This window comes from Astyanax mexicanus, chromosome 13, assembly GCF_023375975.1.
Source record: "Astyanax mexicanus isolate ESR-SI-001 chromosome 13, AstMex3_surface, whole genome shotgun sequence".
NCBI lineage: Eukaryota > Metazoa > Chordata > Actinopteri > Characiformes > Acestrorhamphidae > Astyanax > Astyanax mexicanus.
Window position 1 is genome coordinate 27,588,347 of NC_064420.1, and position 19,960 is coordinate 27,608,306.

Consider the following 19,960-nt stretch of genomic DNA (forward strand, 5'->3'; position numbering starts at 1 on the left):
ACGCCTCCGCGTTTGACTTGCAGCATTGTGTGTAGCTGTTCTTAAAAATCATTTAAATTAAATAATAGTTCTATGCTTCTATGTTACAGTGTTAATTAACATAATTCTGATTATATTTCGCTCATTCAATCAGCCCGAAAACAGACAGTTTATGGGGCGGATCGGGTCAGGCTCATAATGGCAGTTTATGGTTCGGGCTTGGGCAGAATGTGCACGGGCTCCGGCTGGGTCTTTGGGCATGATCTAAGCTCTATTCTCTTTTGGTGAAGCTGTTATATTAATACCATTTTAACGGGCATTAAATTGTTGTTTTTGTCCATTATTTTGTTTTATATATACATATTTCTTTTGAGTGTGGCTTGGTTTGTTAAATTTCATCCCCAGGCGCGTTTTTCCGCTTTTTTCAGTATTACAAGTTTTAGTAATTTTCTTTGGTTGTGTGGAGAATTTCGTTTTATTTTTTTGAAATTCGTTAGATTATATTTTTGTCAACATTTTGGGTTTATTTTCGTTTGTTATTTTTTGTTATTTTTCTAATAATAATAGTAAATGCATAATTGATTTCCTTTTTTTGACGGGCGAATAATAAAAAGTAATGCGATAGTTACTTTTACTGGTAACTAATTACTTTTATAGTGGAGTAACTCCGTTAGTAACTCAGTTACTTTTTTGGAGAAGTAACGAGTAACTATAACTAATTACTTTTTCAAAGTAACGTGCCCAACACTGTCAACAGGGCAGTGAGAGCTGAGAGTGAGTGTGGTGGTGTGTGTGTGTGTGTACTTGTCTGAATGAGAGCCAGGAGAAGGGGAAGGGCCTCAAGTCAGCCGACAAAAACAGCTGCTCTAGTGTGCTCGGGAAAACACGGGCAGAGCGCGAGAGGACGAGAGGGGAAACGGGAAAGGGAAGGGGGGGACCTGCAGGGTCCACGGTTCTATATGGGTTGCGCTCTGGGTACGGACTGTTTCGGGGACGAGCCCGAGCCAGAACCAGAACCGATCAGAGGCACTCTGAGGAGGGAGAGGACAGACAGCAGGAGCAACATGAGGCTCACCAAGGTGAGTTTCTGCAGCAGCTGCAGTGTACTGATGTATGGATGTATGGATGTAGTGTGTGTTGGTTGGCAATTTAAAGTTTTTAATTTTATTAAAACACTACTCAACTTTTTAAAGGACCATTTAGGATTGTATTTCAGGATGTGCCATCAGATATTAAGGATACATGAGTTTAACTGTAGAGTTAAAGCACCTACAGCTCAAGTCAGCAGAGCTTCAGCCAGTATTTTCTTATTAGAACTGTGTGGAACATAACAGAAATCTCTGTGGAAAAGTTTCCAGCCTCCAATTCGGCCCACTGTCATTTACACACACAGTGTTGGCAGGTATGGAACACAGCCTGTGCATGTGTGTGTGTGTGAGAGAGAGAGAGTATATGTATGTATGTGTGATGGTCCAGTCCCTCCCTCAGTCCAGAGGATGCTCACACATGGTGAAGAGTTTGGGAATGTTGAGTCCTCTGGATGATACATCACAGAAATCTATGTGGGATGTAGCCTATTAATCTGACCACCAACATTCCCCCATTCCCAGTTCCACACACAGGTTTGCCATGTATAGAACAACAGCAGCAAGCAAACAGTGGTTCTGGCTATTTTTCTGCTAAACAGGTTATCACTGAGCTTCATTAAGGTTCGCTAACCATAGCTGGGCATTTTGGACACTGAAATGTATATATTTACTGATTACTTTGTGTCAATCTGGCAACCTGACTCCTGTATCTGTTTCACATATATCACTAGCATTTATACTGACTGTTCCTTTAAAGAAAGTTGTCCGAGGCCTGTTCTAAATGTCTCAGTCGCAATAGTTGCAACAGTTGAGTATTGTTCTATTTTGGGGTTTTTGGGTTCGGTTGAGGCATGAGTCAATTCACAGAGATGTCCTCATACAGATTACATTTCATAAGTCCAGAGCAGAGTTTTAGATGTTCTCCATCTTTAGTGGAGCATTCGTTTTCATTACCGATGCATTGTTCCAGTGTTTTCTGGTATTTGTGAACTTTTAAGCCCTGCAGAAATAGCTTTTGAATTATTCCCCATATGTCTACAATGTGTACAGTTTGTGGACGTGGTTCTGTTAGGATGTTGATGTAGTAAGGAATGATGTTGTTATGGAGTGGGAATAATGGAAGCAGAGTGTGTGTGTGTGTGTGTGTGAGAGAGAGAGAGAGAGAGGGAGAGAGTATATATTCATGTTTGATGGTTCAGTCCCCAGAGGATGCTCACATGGTGCAGAGTGTGGGAATGTTGGGGCCTCTGGATGATGTCACAAAATTGTTGTTAACTTTTGATGCAGGCCTGGGAATTGGACTTAAATTCGTGTGTGTGTGTGTGTGTGTGAACCCAAAACGTCTAAACACTGAAACTGATTGGGTCATGATGTAATGCACTGTTGCGATCTGTTTTCAATGCCCACTCCAAAGTAATTTGGAATAATGTGGATCACAGGTGGGAGATATGATGATACTGTATGTTAACATTATTGTGATGAAATGTGTCACAACTATTTTATTTTATTGATGTGTTATAAAGCAGTTACAGTTTAAGCTTCTCAAAAAAAATCGGCACTTGGCTTGGTTGCACATTCCAGAAGTTTCTTTTTTTCTTTCTTTTTTTTTTTTTTTTACAATTTATCATGCAGCTGCAGTATTCAACATATTTTTTATGACAACATCTTTGGTTACTTTGCATTAGAACTTATATATAGTACAGAAGGTCTGTTGACAGTACTATATTACAACCACAGTGATAATAAACATACAAAAATGAGTAGTATAATATGTTTAGATAAAGATAAAAGTTAAAAGTTTGGATGTTGTGAAGCTCCATATAATTTATATCCCCTGCCCTCCAAAGAAAAGGAGTTTCATCTATGGTTGAATTCACTGATGATACATTTCAATTAAACTCAGATGTTAGAATTTCTATGTTTTAAGTCAGAAATTTTGGTAACAATTTATTTGGATGGTCCTTTATAGCTGCCTCGCAGATGCTCAACTAACATTTAACAAAGTAGCTATAACTAGAAAATCCTATGGTTAACAGTGTTAACAATAAACTTACATCACTGTACACTGTAAAAAATAAAACCGTAAAAAAAAACGGTCAAATTACTGGCAGCAGCGGCTGCCAAACAAAAACCCTAAAATTAAAGTAAAATACTTTCATTCATATGCAGTGCAAAACCAGTAGATTCACATGCATTTTCATTAAAGGTTTCACATACATACACCAGTATTTTACAGTTTTTCAGAGCATATTTACAATTAAATTTCTTCAATAAAGCGATTTCAATCAATGTTCTGCAGGGAAAAAATGTTATTTTACCTTTTTTTTAACTAACTTTATTGTCTTTCAGGTTGTGAGCTTTATGATTCACAAATTAATGTGTATTTGACTCATTCAGTGACATTCAGTGACAAACTGTATGATCTTTTCAGAATTTCTTTATTAACAGGCTCTCTGCTCATTTAAAGCAATAAAAAGTGCTCAGAGAGTAAAACCACTTATATTAGCACAGTCTAAAACCCAGCCAGGTGGATAAAACTGCTATGAAACTACATCATGGTGAGCCCTCTAAACTGAACATCTAATTAACATAGCCACGCCCCACAGACAGTTTTTTTTTAGGTATATTTTCTTTTACATAAAAGAAAGAAAAAAACGTTTTATTTCTATGGTTATTTTCTGTATTTTTTCTTTTTTAACAATGAATAAAAAATAAATAAATAAATAAACCTTACAATTATGAAGAAAAACACTGAGATTTTGGGAAAGAAATAAACCTTTAAATAATAACACACACATATAATTACATATAATAATAAGTAATTTTACATACATATCTATATAACTTAAGAACATGGAAAAATACCATAAAAATAATATAGCAATATAGCCCTAAAAATAAGAGTTTTAACCATAATCTCTCATTAATGTCATAATATGTAAAATTAGAACAGGGGCTTGTAATTAACAGAAAATGTCTGTAATTTGACAGAATTAGACTGCAGTAAAAGAAAAGGGATAAATAGTGTAAACATTTAGAGTTATTTTCTGTAAAAATAGGATTTTTTTTACAGTGAAACCTTGAAAACACAAAAATAAATATAGTGAGAAGATTCTGTGTTCAAGTGCGAATATCTGTGCAGTGTGAAGCTGCTTCAACACAGAACTCAAAAAATTTGCTGCAGTTATTTTAAACACAGTGTTTTCAATGGGATGTGCAGTTTAGAGTCACGCGACTGCGAGCAGTGAACGCTGCACATACCGTGCTCTTAGTGTGTAAACAGTGTGGAGCAGCGACACAGCATTTGTTATTAGCAGTATGTTATGTGGCTAATATATCAGATTAAACTGCACCTTATCAGCAGATTAGTTCAATTAAAAGCAGTATACTTGATAGCTGGGTCCGATCAAGACTAGATCACGCTCTCACCACAGAAAATAAGTCTGCACGTTGGGTAAAAACAAAAATGAATGCGTTACTGATTCCACATTAATGGTGTCACGTCCTTGTCCTGTCTCTTGTCAGCATCCATGTTTTTCCCCTCCTTTGTTTGTTGTCCTAGTCATATGCTCATAGCACATGGCTCTCCATGTCTCAAGTTGTTTTCGCCCATGTCTTCAGTCCCCCCTACCTGTGTTCATTTGTAGCTCCACCCCCTTATTACCTGTTCCTAGGTGTTTCCTGTTTCATGTTCACTTCATGTGTATTTAAGCCCCGGTGTTTTCAGTGTTAGGTTGTCTGGTCTTGTGTGTGTTCTACATCAGTCAGGTTGCTGTTTCTTTGTTTTCTGTTCTGTTAGTTTATTTTGTGTTTATTCTAGTAGTCCTGTCTGTTCATCCATGCTGCAATCCCTGACAAATCATGTGCTTTAACGCTTCAAAGCTTCAATGTGGACAGCCATAATTTCTATACTTAAAACTGGATTAAACAGCAAAAATGAAAAACAGCATTGTAAAAATGCCTTTTTTTCTCAGGCCCATAGTGTTCAACTTTGCCCATTCTCATATTCATATTAGAATAGTTTGGCTTGCAGACGTCTGTGGTTTGTTTTGAACCCTTCATCCCACTGCTGTTACCACAGTGCTGGTTGTTATCCAGGCATTTCTCATTTCGGTACAGTGGGAGCAGTGGGGGTTTGTGGTAATACATTAAAAACAGTAGGTGATCGTTTCACAAGTAATTCGACCCCTGCCAACTAAATTATGAGAGCTTAATAAAGTCATACAATAGTTATACACACCATAACCAGTGTACCGTGATGGTTACAGCCCGGGCGGACATTTATCACACAATTCATTCATCATTCAGCCCTTGACATAACCTCGATTTTAGCTGGACTTGGTTTGGTAATGCCTGTAGACTTTGGCCCCTCTGTCTGTGTGTTCTGTGGTTTGTGAGGCTCAACAAAGGGAGGGTTCTTCTCAGGAGTAAACTGTGTTCTGCGAGGCTGTCAGAGTGGTGGACCCCCTCACTGAGCTGCTATTGTCTTATTCTGTGACTAACGCTCAGCCGCTGGTCCTCTTTCCTGGCTGTAGATGATGGCTGATCTTGGCTTTCTTTAGCTCAGAGGCTTCAGTTAGAGGTAGAAATTCTGAAGATGGCGATTAGAGCTGACCTTTCGCTTGACCTTTTGGTTACTGCTTGCAGTGTAATAACTTACTTTTAATTATGTTGAGATTTGGAGGATTTTAAATTGTGTTAACAGTTACAACAGGACAATGATTGTCCACATGCTGCTGCTGTCTCAAGAGCTTGCTGTTGCAACAAGGCAAGTAAACCAATTAATTGCCTAGGACCCCGAGCCGATGACTGGCAGTGTTGTGCCAGTTCACAGCTTTTCTGAACTAGTTCAAGTTCAGTTCATACATGCTGAAAAAGTGAACAGTTCACGTTTAAAGTTCACAATTTTAATTCTGAACTAGTTCAAAGTTCAGTTCATTTTATTTTTTTCGTGAGATATTCAAATAAATACTTTTTTCACACTACAAGCTAGAAATCACTATACGTTCTTTGAAACTACTCATTTTAGTCATTTGCTCATGACACTGCAATTGTGAGTTTCTTACCAGGTGATGAAAATGTTCATAAGGAGAATCGTTGTCTGTCTCTGCCATCACTTCCACTAGCAATTTTTTTTTTATTGCAGAGCTTTCTCTCACTCCCGTCATTGGTCTCTCTCTCTCTCTCTCTCTCTGTATCTCTCTCTCTGTATCTCTCTCTCTCGGTATATCTCTCTTTCTCTCTCTCTTTCTCTCTCTCTCTCTCTCTCTGTATCTCTCTCTCTGTATCTCTCTCTCTCTCTCTCTGTATCTCTTTCTCTCTTTCTCTCTCGACCTCGTGCTCTGCGCTCTCCCATCAATGCTCCTCTCTCTCTCTCTCTCTCGCTGTCCGCGTTGTTGCTCCGCGCTCTCCCCATTGTTGCTCCGCGCTCTCTCTCTCGCGCGCGCGCGCTCTCCACGTCGTTGCTCCGCACTCCATGCCAGTATATTATTAACTAGCCAACGTTCATTTACAGTGATGTCTGCCGTTCATGACACATACTGTGAACTAATTCACGTTCAAGTTCTTTATTAAAAAATGTGTTGCGTTCAGTTCAACGTTCACGAAAAAAATGAGCGTGTTCAATTAACGTGTACTTTTAAACTCGTTCACGCACAACACTGGTGACTGGTTATGAATTGAATGCGATGACAAACTGTGTGTGAGGACCCTTCAAATTATGTGACGTCAATGGAGGAAAGTACAACACTGTTATCAGAAGCCCCTCCCACTAATGAAACTTTAGCTTTAATCATGAAGCAAAGTTATCCATCAGAAAGGCAGAAGAAAAGAAAGAAATTGTTTAAAAAGTGTTTAGTTTTTTTATACTTTTACAGTATACTGTTTTTTTTTTTTTTTTTACAATACTAACATTACTTTTTCAGGTTTTAGTTCATTTGTTTTCCTTAAAGGCACTGGACACATTTTGTACATTTTTGATTTTGTACCATTTCTGGTTATTAACTGGACCTGAAGAGCTTCAATGGCTAAATAAAATGTATCATATTAGGGCGAGGCAAAAGTTCCTCTAATTTAACCCTGTTTTTATCAAATTTATTAATTAAATAATGCAGAGGTAAAACATTGTCTAACCATGTCTGTTTATGTGGATGTTTATTTAAGGCTAATGCAGTTACCTTTAAATATATTTCTAGTTGTATTCTTTTTGCTGTAGAAGTCATTTTTTTTTTACCAAGTGTATTTTGCTATTAGAAAATATTGGTTTTATCTGAACAGAACCACAGAAAAAAGTACAATCCTGTCACTGGAGTGGAACATCTCTTGTGAATCTTAATTTATGGAATATATTTGCACTAGATCAAAATGTAATGTGTTCAATTAAGGTCCTAAATTTGTTTAATCCCTTTCAACCTTCCTATACCTCTACCTCGCTCTGCCTCTCGTGTCACGTGATCACAGTCTGTGCAATAATGTTAAAAATGCAATTTATGGTACAGCCCTACTATACTTTTCATATTTATAAGGAACTCAGTTGGACCTGAAGGGTCATGTTTTATCATTGTGGGTTCACTTGCACTGTTTGTTCTGTGGTGAGTAGTGAATAAAAATGTACATTACCTTTTCTGGTAGATATTTAGTTATTTACTGAGACATAAACAAACTGTTTGACCCAGTGACTGCTAAATAAAGTCTGTAGCTTGACCACATGAAGCATAACTAACATACTAGCAGCTTTCAGACTCCTCCTGTGCAAAACATGTCCAAAAAAAAACATAAAGCGTAGGTGAGAGATGGTTTTGAAGCTTTCGTGGTGAATGCCCACACCCAGTTCCAGCATGGTGAGGGCACAACAATGCACGACCTTGGTTTTGTTTGTGTGGTTTATGCTATATTCCTGGAATATCCTTGGAATGACAAACTTTTAACAACAAGTGCTAGTTTATGGCAGCCATAATCCACAGGCATGCGCCATAAACACCACACAGGAAAACGCCTGGTCAGGTCCGTGTTTAAAACGGGCTTGTTATTCTCATAGCATGGGAACACACACGGATGCCTGTATAGGAGTATATATGTCTGATATCATGCAAAAACCTTGTATTTTTGAAATTTAAAAGATGGAGGTCAATGTTAAATGATTTTGTTCCATTTTATTGATCCTTTCTAAATAAAGTTCAATTCTGGCAAAAACGCAAAACTGGCAAAAAAAAAAAAAATGAAATATTGAACTCTGATAAACTCTGATGAACTTATCTCGTGCAAGAGAGGTAACTATTGATCTTCCTTTTTCCTTTTCTGGTGCGGTCCTGATGAGGGCCAGTTCCATCATAACATTTTTGTTCGTCTTTGTGACTGCACTTGTGGATACTTTTAAAGTTCTTTCTTAAAGTATTTTGTTTCTATACTTTTGTGAACAATTTTAATTGTTTTTTCACAAAAATATAAAGTTTACAATTCGCACAAAAAAGAGAGAAAATACAACATAAGCAGATACAGATATAAAGAATAAACCATCTCAATCACTGTCCCACCAAATAAGTAGAAAAAAACGTGCAAGGTGAAACGTCTTATATTAATGAGCTGTTTTCCCTACATTTGTAAAGTAATACTGAAGTCATTCAGATTATGAAAAAACACGTAAGGAATCAGGTAGTAACTTACAAGAGTTAAACAAACCAAATTAACCTTTATCTGTTAACTGGCAGTGTCTGAGGCTGATAACCTTGATGAACCTATCCTGTGCAATACCTCATAAAGCTGACTGAGAAAATGATGCGCAAGACGTGAAAAGCTGTCATCTAAGCAAGAGGTGCTTGTTTAACACTTTAAAACTTTGTTGTTTTCTAAATGATTTAATATTTTTTGCTTCATAGTTTGTATGTCTTTAGTATTAATTTATAATTCAGAGCATTTTAATATAATGAAAAAAAAACACTAAATGAAAATTGTGTGTCCAAACGTTTGACTGGTACTATATCTTCCATAAATGCTCGTGTTCGGACAACTTTTCAGATTTGTTTAATTCATACTACCTAAAAATGATATTACCATTTACTATTTGAAAAAAAAACCTTTGGAATATAATCAAGAGGAAGATGGATGATCACAAGCCATCAAACCAAGCTGAACTGCTTGAATTTGTTGCACCAGGAGTGGCATAAAGTTATCCAAAAGCAGTGTGTAAGACTGGTGGAGGAGAACTGAACTCCTAAAACTTTATGAATATGAACTTGTTTTCTTTGCATTATTTGTAATTTCCTGCAAATAGATGCTCTAAATTACAAAATTCTTATTTGGAATTTGGAAGAAATGAAACAACAATGTTCATTTTACTGAAACATATACCTATAAATAGCAAAATCAGAAAAACTGATTCAGAAACTGAAGCGGTCTCTTAATTTTTTTTTCCAGAGCTGTATATATCCTCCAGGTCTGTGGAGAGTTCTACTGTGACGAAAATCATGGGATGCAGCATTATTCAACATTATTCAAAAAGTTCCGAACCTTACTAATGCAGCTGTTTCTGAATGCAAACTCTGGATTTCAGAGGAAACATGGAATTAGCAGGTGTTTAGAAACTGTTGGACATGCGGTGCAGTACAGATTCCATGACTATAAAGTGTCCGGAGAGGATAAGAGTGTGTGGAAGTGTGTGTGTGGAAGAGAGAGAGAGAGAGAGAGAGAGAGAAGGAGGAACTGTGTGTAAGTGGTTATGCATGTGTGCCCTTGCATAAATCTGATTTGGGCTCTGTTTAGTTTGTGCTTCAACGTTCCATCAGAGAATTCGTGTCAACAAATCAAGCCCAGAGAGAGAGAAAGAGAAAAAGAAAGAGAGAAAGAGAGAGAGAGAAGGAAAAAGGACATGAGGGAGGAACACAAGGTGTAGAGGAACAGGAAAGCCACTCATGTCCTTTTTCCACTTTCCTAGAGCCACATCAACAAAGCCCTGGTCCAGCCTAGGTTACGAAAACAAATTCCTGCACTCCTGCATCCTCTACTCGCTTTATTTCACCGCTCTCTCACCACCCGCCCGTCCAATCCGAGGGGTGTTTCTGGAGGCACATGTTTCGGCAGTGAGCTGGACGCTGGCGGAGAAACAGGAGAAGGATGTGATTCAGCATTTTATCAAACTCATAAAAAGCGAGAGTAAACATTCCCATCCATCGCCCTCTTCTACACAGTCCTAGCCTTCATATTTTCTCTCTTCAAATACCCCTCTTTCTTCTCAAACTGCCTCATCCAGCCCCCCACCACCCTCACCCTCGCCCCCCAAAACCCCACAGCTGTAGTTGATCAGCCCTTGGCTTTTCTCTTACCCAATCATTCTTGCCCTCCCTACTCCCTCCTTCATTTCCTCTGCCTAAATGTTCTCATCTCTCTTTCTCTTTCTGAGTTTCTGTTGTTCTTCCTCTCTCTCTGTTCTGTCTTCTTTCTTTCTTTACTCTCCTAAAAATAAAAGTGCTTCAAATGGTTCTTTGAGTGGTGGCAATAGAAGAACCACTAAAAATGGTACAAATAATCTTCTTTAGATCTTTTTAAACAACTTAAGACTCTTCACTTCACTTGATGTAGCTCCGCCCACCCCCATATGTTTCAATAAGTGCTTTTAAAAATCCAGTTCTAATCCAGTGAGCAAGGGTGTAGCCAAGTTTCCCTTCTAATGCAGAAGCTGGGGGAGGCACCTAAGTAAACAAAACTTTAAATCTTAAAAAATAACATTTTCTTTCAAAGCTAAATGAGCACACAAATTTCTCTCCTGAAAACCATTTATTTGGGTGAGTAAAGCATTTCTGTTCATTTACAGTAAGTTTAGGTGTCCAATATTTTGTCAAAGGGTGAGTTTCAGTGAAGTTTCTTCAGCACGAAGGCTGAGTGCAGCAGCGTTAGCATTAGCTGCTAACCGCAGTGCATAAAATGCTCCCCCATAGCGACATAGAGACATAAATGCTGTCCCATAGGGCTAGACTGAGGAACCCTAAGTGTTCTGTTAACCTAGGGTGCTAACCGCTAGCAGTTCGTCCCTCGTAGCTTGTTTTAACACAGTAAACACACAGACTACAGGCCAATATACCCACCTCTGAATGGCAAAAGAGCTAGCGCTGCAGTTAGCAGCTAATGCTAATGCTGCTTAGTGCTTGATTTCAGCAGAGTGGCTTTACTGGTTGAATTCATACTGTCGATTTTTGTTTCTTCCATCTCAAAATTCCATATTTTTTTTCTCCCTCTTTCTCTTCCTCTTTATCTCTCTCCCTTCTATTTTTTTTACTGTTTTAATCTTACACTCTGTCAGTTGTTTCTCTTTTTCTGCTCTCTCTTTCTATTTTTCTATCTTTCACTCAATCCCTTGCTTTACTCATTTTCCTCTTGTTCTACTTGTTCTATCTCTGTCTCTTTGATTCTTTCATCGCATAAAGCCATCTCTTTCTCCTCTCTTCGTTTAGTGTATTTCTCTCTCTGTTTTACCATCATTGCTTTCCTCTTTCTCTCTTTTTGTTTCTTCTTTTTCTTTCTGTTCTCTTTACTTTATCAATCTTAAAATTAAATTAAAATCCCTTCTTTTTTCTGCTTATCGTACTCACTGTTCGTCTTTTCTCTTACTAACTCACTTCCATTAGCTCTCTCTCCTTCTCTATCTCTTGCATTCTTCTCTCTCTATTCATCTTCTCATTTTCTGTTATTTCTTTGTTTGCTTCCATCCTAGCACCCCCTCTTTTCTCCCCTCCTTCTTTTTTTTAATGTATTTGTTTTTTTCTCTCTCAGTTTTTTTCAACATCTCATTCCATTTGCTCTTTCCTCCCCTATCTCTCTTTCAATCTCTTGCTTTCTTTTTGCTCCTCATTTATCTTATCATTTTCTCTGTTATCTGTTAGTTTTTTTCTATCTTATTGTCCCCTTTTTTCTAACCCTTCTCTTTATCTCTTTATCGTTTCTCCTTTGTCTTTCTTTCTCATCCATCCCCCTCACTCTATCTCTCTCTCTCTCCTCTAATGTTTTGGTTAATCTTTTCAGCATTCTATCATCTGCCCCTCTCGACCCATTAAAGCATTAGTCAAGGTTACATCATCACTTGCCAGATCTTTTATTTTTAATCATTTTGTTTTCGGCGCAGTTGCCAACTCCTTTTCATAATAAGTGCTTTTCTCCAAGTTCCTCCCCTGGTGGAAAGATAAATTAAGATGTTCTACACTGTGGGCTCTGTTAGGTGTTTCCAAGCAGCCCGAGTTCCTGTTTTCTTTCGCCGAGCGATTATAGGTGTCAAGTGCTGAAAAATGCTCCCACTGAAAAGTGTGCCAACCCCCTATCTAACTTCACTCAGTGTAGTGCACTGTTTTAGTAATGATTCTGCTCCATTACCTCTAAAACCCTGCGTCCGGTGGCTGGTTCATGGTTCATGGTTCACAGGCAGCAGCACAGGCTATCTATCTGTTCTGCTTCTGCACTCGACTCTTCTACTTAAAGGATTTTAAACTGGACTAATGATACCAGGCAATAGCCCCCTTTTACATTTGATAACTTTGTTTTCATTAAGAGAGAGACGAAAAATAACCACAACAAGAAGTTTTAAATGTAGGTCTAGCTCAAAAAGGCTGGGCCACTGGTAGGACCCTTATTCACCCTGTATACTAACACCAGGAGGGTGAATAATGCTTCAACAGTGGAACGGCCTCAACCTAGGCATCTATCTAAAAAGCTTCGTGACCTACCCCTCTGTTTTGCGTGTGCACGCCGAGGGGTAGGCATGTCCTGATTCTTGTTAGGCTGGAGGGGTAGGGGGAAGAGATAGGGCTTGTTAGCCCTTCATACAGAGATTTTTCAGAGGCACACTTCAAACGAAGGAGTATGAGATTCACTGGTAAGAAAAGTGACGATTAGTACCATATTACCATAGTTTAATGTGTAGTTTCAATGTTTTATGGCCAAATTCTTCATTACAAGCATAAAAAAGATTGCTAGTAGTTTGTCTCAATAGCTAGCTAACTTTCCTATTCCACCTAAAATGATGCGACAGATGGCAGGTGCTGCAGCATTTAAGGTGGAACAAAAAAATAAAACAAAATAAAATCTAATTAAGGATAATTACAATTACTTAAAGTTCACTAGTTAACCAGGAGCTAGGTTACTATACTTTATCTCTCCTGATGACGTATCGGGTGCTTGAAGGGTTGTCCCAATTCTGAGCGTAGAGGATTTCACCCCTTCCCCTTGTAACTCGAAAATAAGGGGTAGGGGTAAGTGGTAGGGCCAAGGGGTGAAATGACATTCACAAATGTGTGTAATGTAAACAAATCTGTTCCTGAAACGTCTCGTGTGCGCACATTAATACGTGTATAAATGTCGCCTTCTTCACCAACAACAAAAATGTCATATTTAAGAGACGACTCAGCTTTATAAAGGGAAATGGATGTGTTTGTTAGCAGCTCATATGTGGAGCATCTTTTGTTGGAGTAGAGATCAAACAGCTGGTCTGAAGACATGCTCAGATCGAGGAGGAGAAAAAAGGCCAGGCGGTTTGCTTTTGCTGATTAGCCTGTTCACATTCATGTCGCAAGAATTGGATACGCATCCAAATTTGGACCACATATGAAAGTGACAAATCTGATTTTTTTGTCTGAAAAATTTGGCACTTTCACATAGGCATGAAAAAGATAATTAAGGCAAAATAATATTTTTTTTCTGTAAATGAATGCTTGTGAAAAAACTGAATAATTTTACAAAGCTCCTTTAATCCAGGGATGATCTTCTGTAAGAAAATGAAGAGTGAACTGTTTTTTTATTATTTTAATCTCTGAATGAATTATGGTGATATCTTGCGGTGAGACGTTGCGTAATTCTAAGTAAAAGGTTCTTAATTCTTATACTAAAAGCTGATTGGCTCAGACACAGACACAGTATGCAGACCTGTTTACCTTCCTTAGGCAGTGAAACTGAGCACAACCCCTGAGAGCTGCTTGCTTTGTTAGCTGTGAAACTGAAGGAGTTTTTGGACACGCTGTAAAGGCTTTGATTTAATTAACTCGTTCCCATGTCTTAATGAGTCGAGGCCACACCTTAATGATCTCATTTCCACACCTTAATTATCTCATTCCCGTGCATTAGTATCTTGTTCCCACGTCTTAATTATCTGGTTCCCACGCCTTATTTTTTTGACATGGTGTCACCTTAGGGGCTCCGTAGATCTGAGCCACAATGAGCAAAAAATCAGATTTGAGTCACTTCAGCCTGGTAATGTGAACGTAACCTTAGAGTCCAGAAGGACTACAAGACAAATGGCAGTTGTTTGTGTGTAGGTTCATTGTCCTCAACCTGGCTAGCTGCATGAGCTGCACATCTGGGAAGGAGGGGGGCGGGGCAGACAATTCTCTCCAGTGTTTTGAAATCGGCTGCAATGGCCATTTTACATACTTGTTGTCATTTAGTACATTTTGTTCCTTTAACTGATGGATAGAAAAGAGAACTGAAGGCTAAACTGAATCGTCTTGTAACGCCTTCTGATGCACAAAAGCTTCTTTTTCTTCTTAGTCCCTCCCTTCCTCCTCGCTGTGCTTCTGTAAACAGTGTAAGAGTCGGTATCCACGTGGATGTGTGACTTGGGGAGTGTAATGGGGACTTGTTTCAGTCTTGGCACTCAGGCCACACACACTTTGCCAGCTCTCACTCCCTTGCCCATGGCCCCTTTGTATCCTGGGTAACTTTCGCACCTCACTCTCTGCCCTGGCTGCACTGGCTGCGTGTGTTCTTGAGGTCAGCGGTTTACACAGTATTTTTATAAGGGTCTCAAACCTGTCATCACTCTTATTCGGTTTTATGAGCAGATTTGTGCTGCTAATGTTTATAAGAGCTTCAGATTTGTTTTTTTTTATCTGCTTAAAAACCAATATAATATAAAAATCTTGGTATTTTCTTTGCTGTTGTAAATTGTGTGTGGGGCGTACTATGTAAATATTGCCCAAGTTCCAAACCTATAAAGAAGTAGTTGAATTAAATGGAAGAATAGTTTCACACATAGTGATAGGGGAATACTGACATTTGTTCTAAAAATTGAATGCATATTAAGTACACTGTAAATTCACAATTAGTTTGGACTCAAATGTATGATATTCAGTAGACTGTGTTAAAATCTTTTTGACTTTACAGCTCTGGAAATTGATTGAAAGTTGGATTGGAATTGATTGGAAGTTGATTTTACCAAATTGAAAACCTCTGGAATATAATCAAGAGGAAGATAGATTATCACAAGCCATCAAACCAATGCTTGAATTTTTGCATCAGGAGTGGCATAAAGTTATCCAAAAGCAGTGTGTAAGACTGGTGGAGGAGAACATGCAAAAATGCATAAAAACTATGATTTAAAAAACGGGTTATTACACCAAATATTGATTTCTAAACTCTTAAAACTTTATGAATATGAACTTGTTTTCTTTACCCTGTTTAAGGTCTGAAAGCTCTGAATCTTTTTTGTTGTTTCAGCCATTTCCCATTTTCTGCAAATAAATGCTCTAAATTACTTTTTTTTTTTTTAATTTGGGAGAAATCCCAAGTTCATAGTTTATAGAATAAAACCACAATGATCATTTTACCTAAACATGTACCTATTAATAGCAAAACTGATTTAGAAATTGAAGCAGTCTCTTCATTTTTTACAGAGCTGTATCTCTATTTACTGTAGCTATGTTCAGTTATAACTGTGACTTCTAGATTCATCACATGACACTGGAGTGGATTTTAGTGGTCCAAGTCTAATTAGCTCATTTACAATGTACTGGTTTGGCTGGATGACTCATAAAGGAAACCCACCCTTAGCAGACTGTGGTTATTTTCTTTACCAGAAGAAAATGACTTGCGGTACATTTGAACATTTGATCCTTTTGAACTCGATTCAGTACATTAATACAGTGGGGGAAACTAGTGTAAAGGTCATGAGAAACTCAGCTTGTAATGATTGCTTTATTAACAATAGACCGTTTTATTCCTCTGAAACAGTTATAAAATAATAGCATTGTAAAGCAGTTATACTTTTGATATTTTTGAGGTGTTTAATTAGAAGAATATTCAGGTATTTAGCAGAGATCCGCATCCTAAATAAATAAAACATAAATAAAAATACAAAAACAGACTTGAGGTGTAGTGAAACTTGATAATTATTATATAAGGATTGACCACCTCCAGGCTTACAATACTAGCAATAGGGGCACAGTGTTGCCCTTTTTTTAAACCAGTAACAAGCTTAAGGAAAATTGAGATTTTGAAATGAAGTCACGATAAGTCAATTGATGAGCATGGCCAAATAGGTAGGATAGGGGAACTACTTTGAGTTTGTTAATGGTGTAAATAAAAATAGTGCTTTTTTTGCATGGGCAAGCTATGCCCCTATCACTAGCATTGTGATCATTGGGAGCATCGGCTAAAAGCTCTGTATTTTGGAATGCTGTGGGCAGATTGAGTTTTGCCATTCAACAAAAGTTGATACTCATTTTCATGTTTCACTACATCTCAAGTCCATTTCACACCAAATTTCTCCTTTAATGGACACTCCTTGCTGAGTAAAAACAATGAGCAAAACAATATTGAGGTCCAGTTTCCATATATTTTACAATAAGTTGATAAAATAATTTTAAGAAACTTTATTTTTGTTAAAAGGATGAATTTTTAGCTTTAGCCGATAACAAAGGAATCGGCCTCTGACTGACGTTACAGGCCTATTGACATATTTCAGCAGGCTTCCCGAGAATACTTTCCCTCCAAGAGTAATTTTCTTCATCTTAGGAACGTACAGCACATCCGCTGTTGATTATTTGTCTGGAAAAGCTTCAGGAAAACCTCACCAAAACTGCATTCCTCAACTAGTTCCCTGTCTGTTGGTGCTTCTGGTCTGTGTTGTTCACTGGAAACTTTTTTTAAGGAACCATATTAGCCAAAATTGACTGCTGCCAGACCATGATTCAGATCATAGCACTCTTTGATTATAGGACAGTGAACATAATGTGAACATTTAACTAGACATTTTAGTACTTTTTTTTTTTTTTGCTTTTCACACACTTTGCTCAGCTCATCAGCCATATTACTGATATTTTAGTTTTAAATGGTTTTATTAAAGCATGCAGAGTGAAATGGTCCAGGACTGGGTCCAGGACTGGGAATCACTGTGATAGGGAGAATGAGGTGTGATAAGATGTTCCCCCACTTGGTGGTGCAGTTGTACTAGTATTCAGGGTGTAGTCAGGCCAGTTGTAAATGTCACAAAATACAGCTCCGGAGAAAAAATAAGAGAAACTTCAGTTTCTCTGATTTTGCTAATTATAGGTACATGTTTTAGTAAAATGAACATTGTTGTTTTATTCTATTAACTACAGACAACATTTCTCCCAAATTCCAAATAGAAATGGCTGAAATAACAACAAAAAAAGCTTTCAGACCTCAAATAATGCAAAGAAAACAAGTTCATATTCATATAGTTTTAAGAGTTCAGAAATCAATATGTGTGGTGGAATAACCCTGATTTTTTTAATCACAGTTTTCATGTATCTTGGCATGTTCTCCTCCACCAGTCTTACACACTGCTTTTGGAAAACTTTATGTCACTCTGGGTGCAAACATCCAAGCAGTTCAGCTTGGTTTGATGGCTTGTGATTATCCATCTTCCTCTTGATTATATTCCAGAGGTTTTCAATTTGGTAAAATCAAGGAAAAACATTATCATTAAGTGGTCTTTTATTTATTTATTTTTTGCTGTATTACTTCCATCCCATATTTCATATAATACTACTTAATACTCCATGTTTTAGTTCAATATATGTGGAACTAGTCATAAAAATGTGGCACACCACTAATTATTATTGGTTCTCATATGAGCTAATGTTTTTTACATGACTTCTTTTACAATAGATGTTTCAAGATGTTTGAAGTTCCGTACTCTGTTTCTGTGTGAGGGATAAGGTGTGTGCTCTCTGTTCATGCATGGATTTTCTTCATTTAGTATGATTGAATGGGTCTCAATGAATGATGACATGGTGCCTGACCCTCAGTGATAGCACCAGAAGGTGTTCAACAACCTGGACACCAAATTTATCCAGCAATGGCGATTAAATGGGATCCATGTAAGATTGAGGTAGGCTGTAGAGTCCCTGTGACAACACATGTACAAACCTACTCAAATCTCATGCTCATCTGGAACCCACAAAGTCCATATTTCATGCATGTGAGCCACACATGAGAATGTTGGCTTGGACTGTAATCCCATCTATGCCATTGAATGCTAGCTAGCTCTTCATTTTTCACACGGTGCTGGGAGTGCTGGAAGGGTGAAGGCCTCATCCAAGACATGTGAAGACATGCACCACTGCATCTGAAGCATATGTTGCTAATACCACATCATTGGACAGCTCAACATGCCTGATTAATAAGGGACAATAACCCCCCATTTTATTGTTCCATCTTCCCGCCACCCAGGTTGGCTAGCGGCATTGCTGGAGCAAGACAAATTACCGGTACAGCATGTTCTACTGGGTGCCCCGTCACTGGCTGATCTCCAACACTTAATAAAAAGTTTAATTTTAGATTAATCGAAAGACAAATCTTGAGGTGAACTGTTGCTTTGGTACATGGAGATTTTCCAAGAGTACAAGTAAGATATAAATCATTTTCTAAAGCAAGTCTGAGATTGATAAAAAAAAAGAGATTCTGTAAGAACATGACAAAACATGAATATGAAATGTTGAAATGAACCATAGAAATCATAAGAATAATACCTTGATGGCTATGCTTTCTAATTAGTACTATTATAATAATTATAATACATTTTATAGACCACTAGTATTGGCTATTGTATATGGATGTCGTCTCCAACCCTGCTCCTGAAAAACTTTCTGCAGACTTCAGATCCAACAATAATTCACCCACCCTGATCTAACTAATTACACTAATACGTTTAGAGGTTCTTGATTGATCAATTTACATGAACCTACAGGAAGGTGGTTATTCAGCAGGAGGTTTGAACCTACGTAGGAGAGGGCATTCTGGGAACTTTGCGTAATGTTCCTCTTAAAGTTGTCTAAAGGTCACAAATGTCCCAAACCTTTACAGAACTTTGGGGACATTCCGAAAATGTCCTCTTTTTGTTATGAAAGGGCTGCAACATCAAGAGAACGTTCCCATATGGTCCATTGTGACTCATATATGTTTTACAGAATGTTTTGTTAAAGACATATATATATATATATATATTAATGTTTCCTATATGACTTTTGATTATTTTATGGTCACACTGCAACATTTCAAAGAGAACATTTGTTCCCAGAACGTTCTGAATATTTGCTAAAGGTCTGATAAATAAGGTCCCCCCAACTTCTAGGGACCTCAACATCATGAACATCCAGGAACATTCTTACAATGTTACAAGACAACATCTTTTACACATGTGGAGCTGTTCTCAGAAAGTTATAGAAACATGCAATTTCTAGCTAGGAAGATCCTATGCTTTAGGGAACTTTTAGATCCTATTAGTTGAGTTCCACCAGTCAAATTATTGCCCGTCAGGAAAAAAATACTATTACTGATTAGTATTATATGTCAAAACTATTATATGTCAAAACTAGAAGGCTTATGTTGCAAATGACACAATTACCGTATTTATTACAATATAAGGCACACATCAGGTTGTAAGAAGCAGTAGCCACTCCACTGAAGTACAGCATTATACAGAAGTTCTAGTGAAGTCTCTTCAGCACTGAGGCTAAAGCAGTATTAGCATTAGCCGTTAACCACAGCGCTAACTCTTTCGCTGTCAGAGGAGAGTATATCGGACTGTAGCCTGCGTGTTTACCGTGTTAAAACAAGCTATGTGAGACGAACCGCTAGCTAATATCGCCTTAGCTTACCGGAGCACTCAGGGTTCC

General features: G+C 37.8%; 1 protein-coding gene across 2 annotated transcripts in view; it reads left to right on the top strand.

Moving 5' to 3' along the window:
• Positions 1–856: 856 nt before the first annotated feature.
• tns2a (tensin 2a) overlaps positions 857–19,960 on the top strand; it is a 126,819-nt gene continuing 107,715 nt past the window's right edge. For both annotated transcript variants that reach the window (XM_022677586.2, XM_022677587.2), the window contains exon 1: positions 857–1,058. In XM_022677586.2, the coding sequence (XP_022533307.2) occupies positions 939–1,058 (120 nt within the window). In that variant the 5' untranslated portion in view covers positions 857–938. The remainder of the gene's footprint in view (positions 1,059–19,960) is intronic.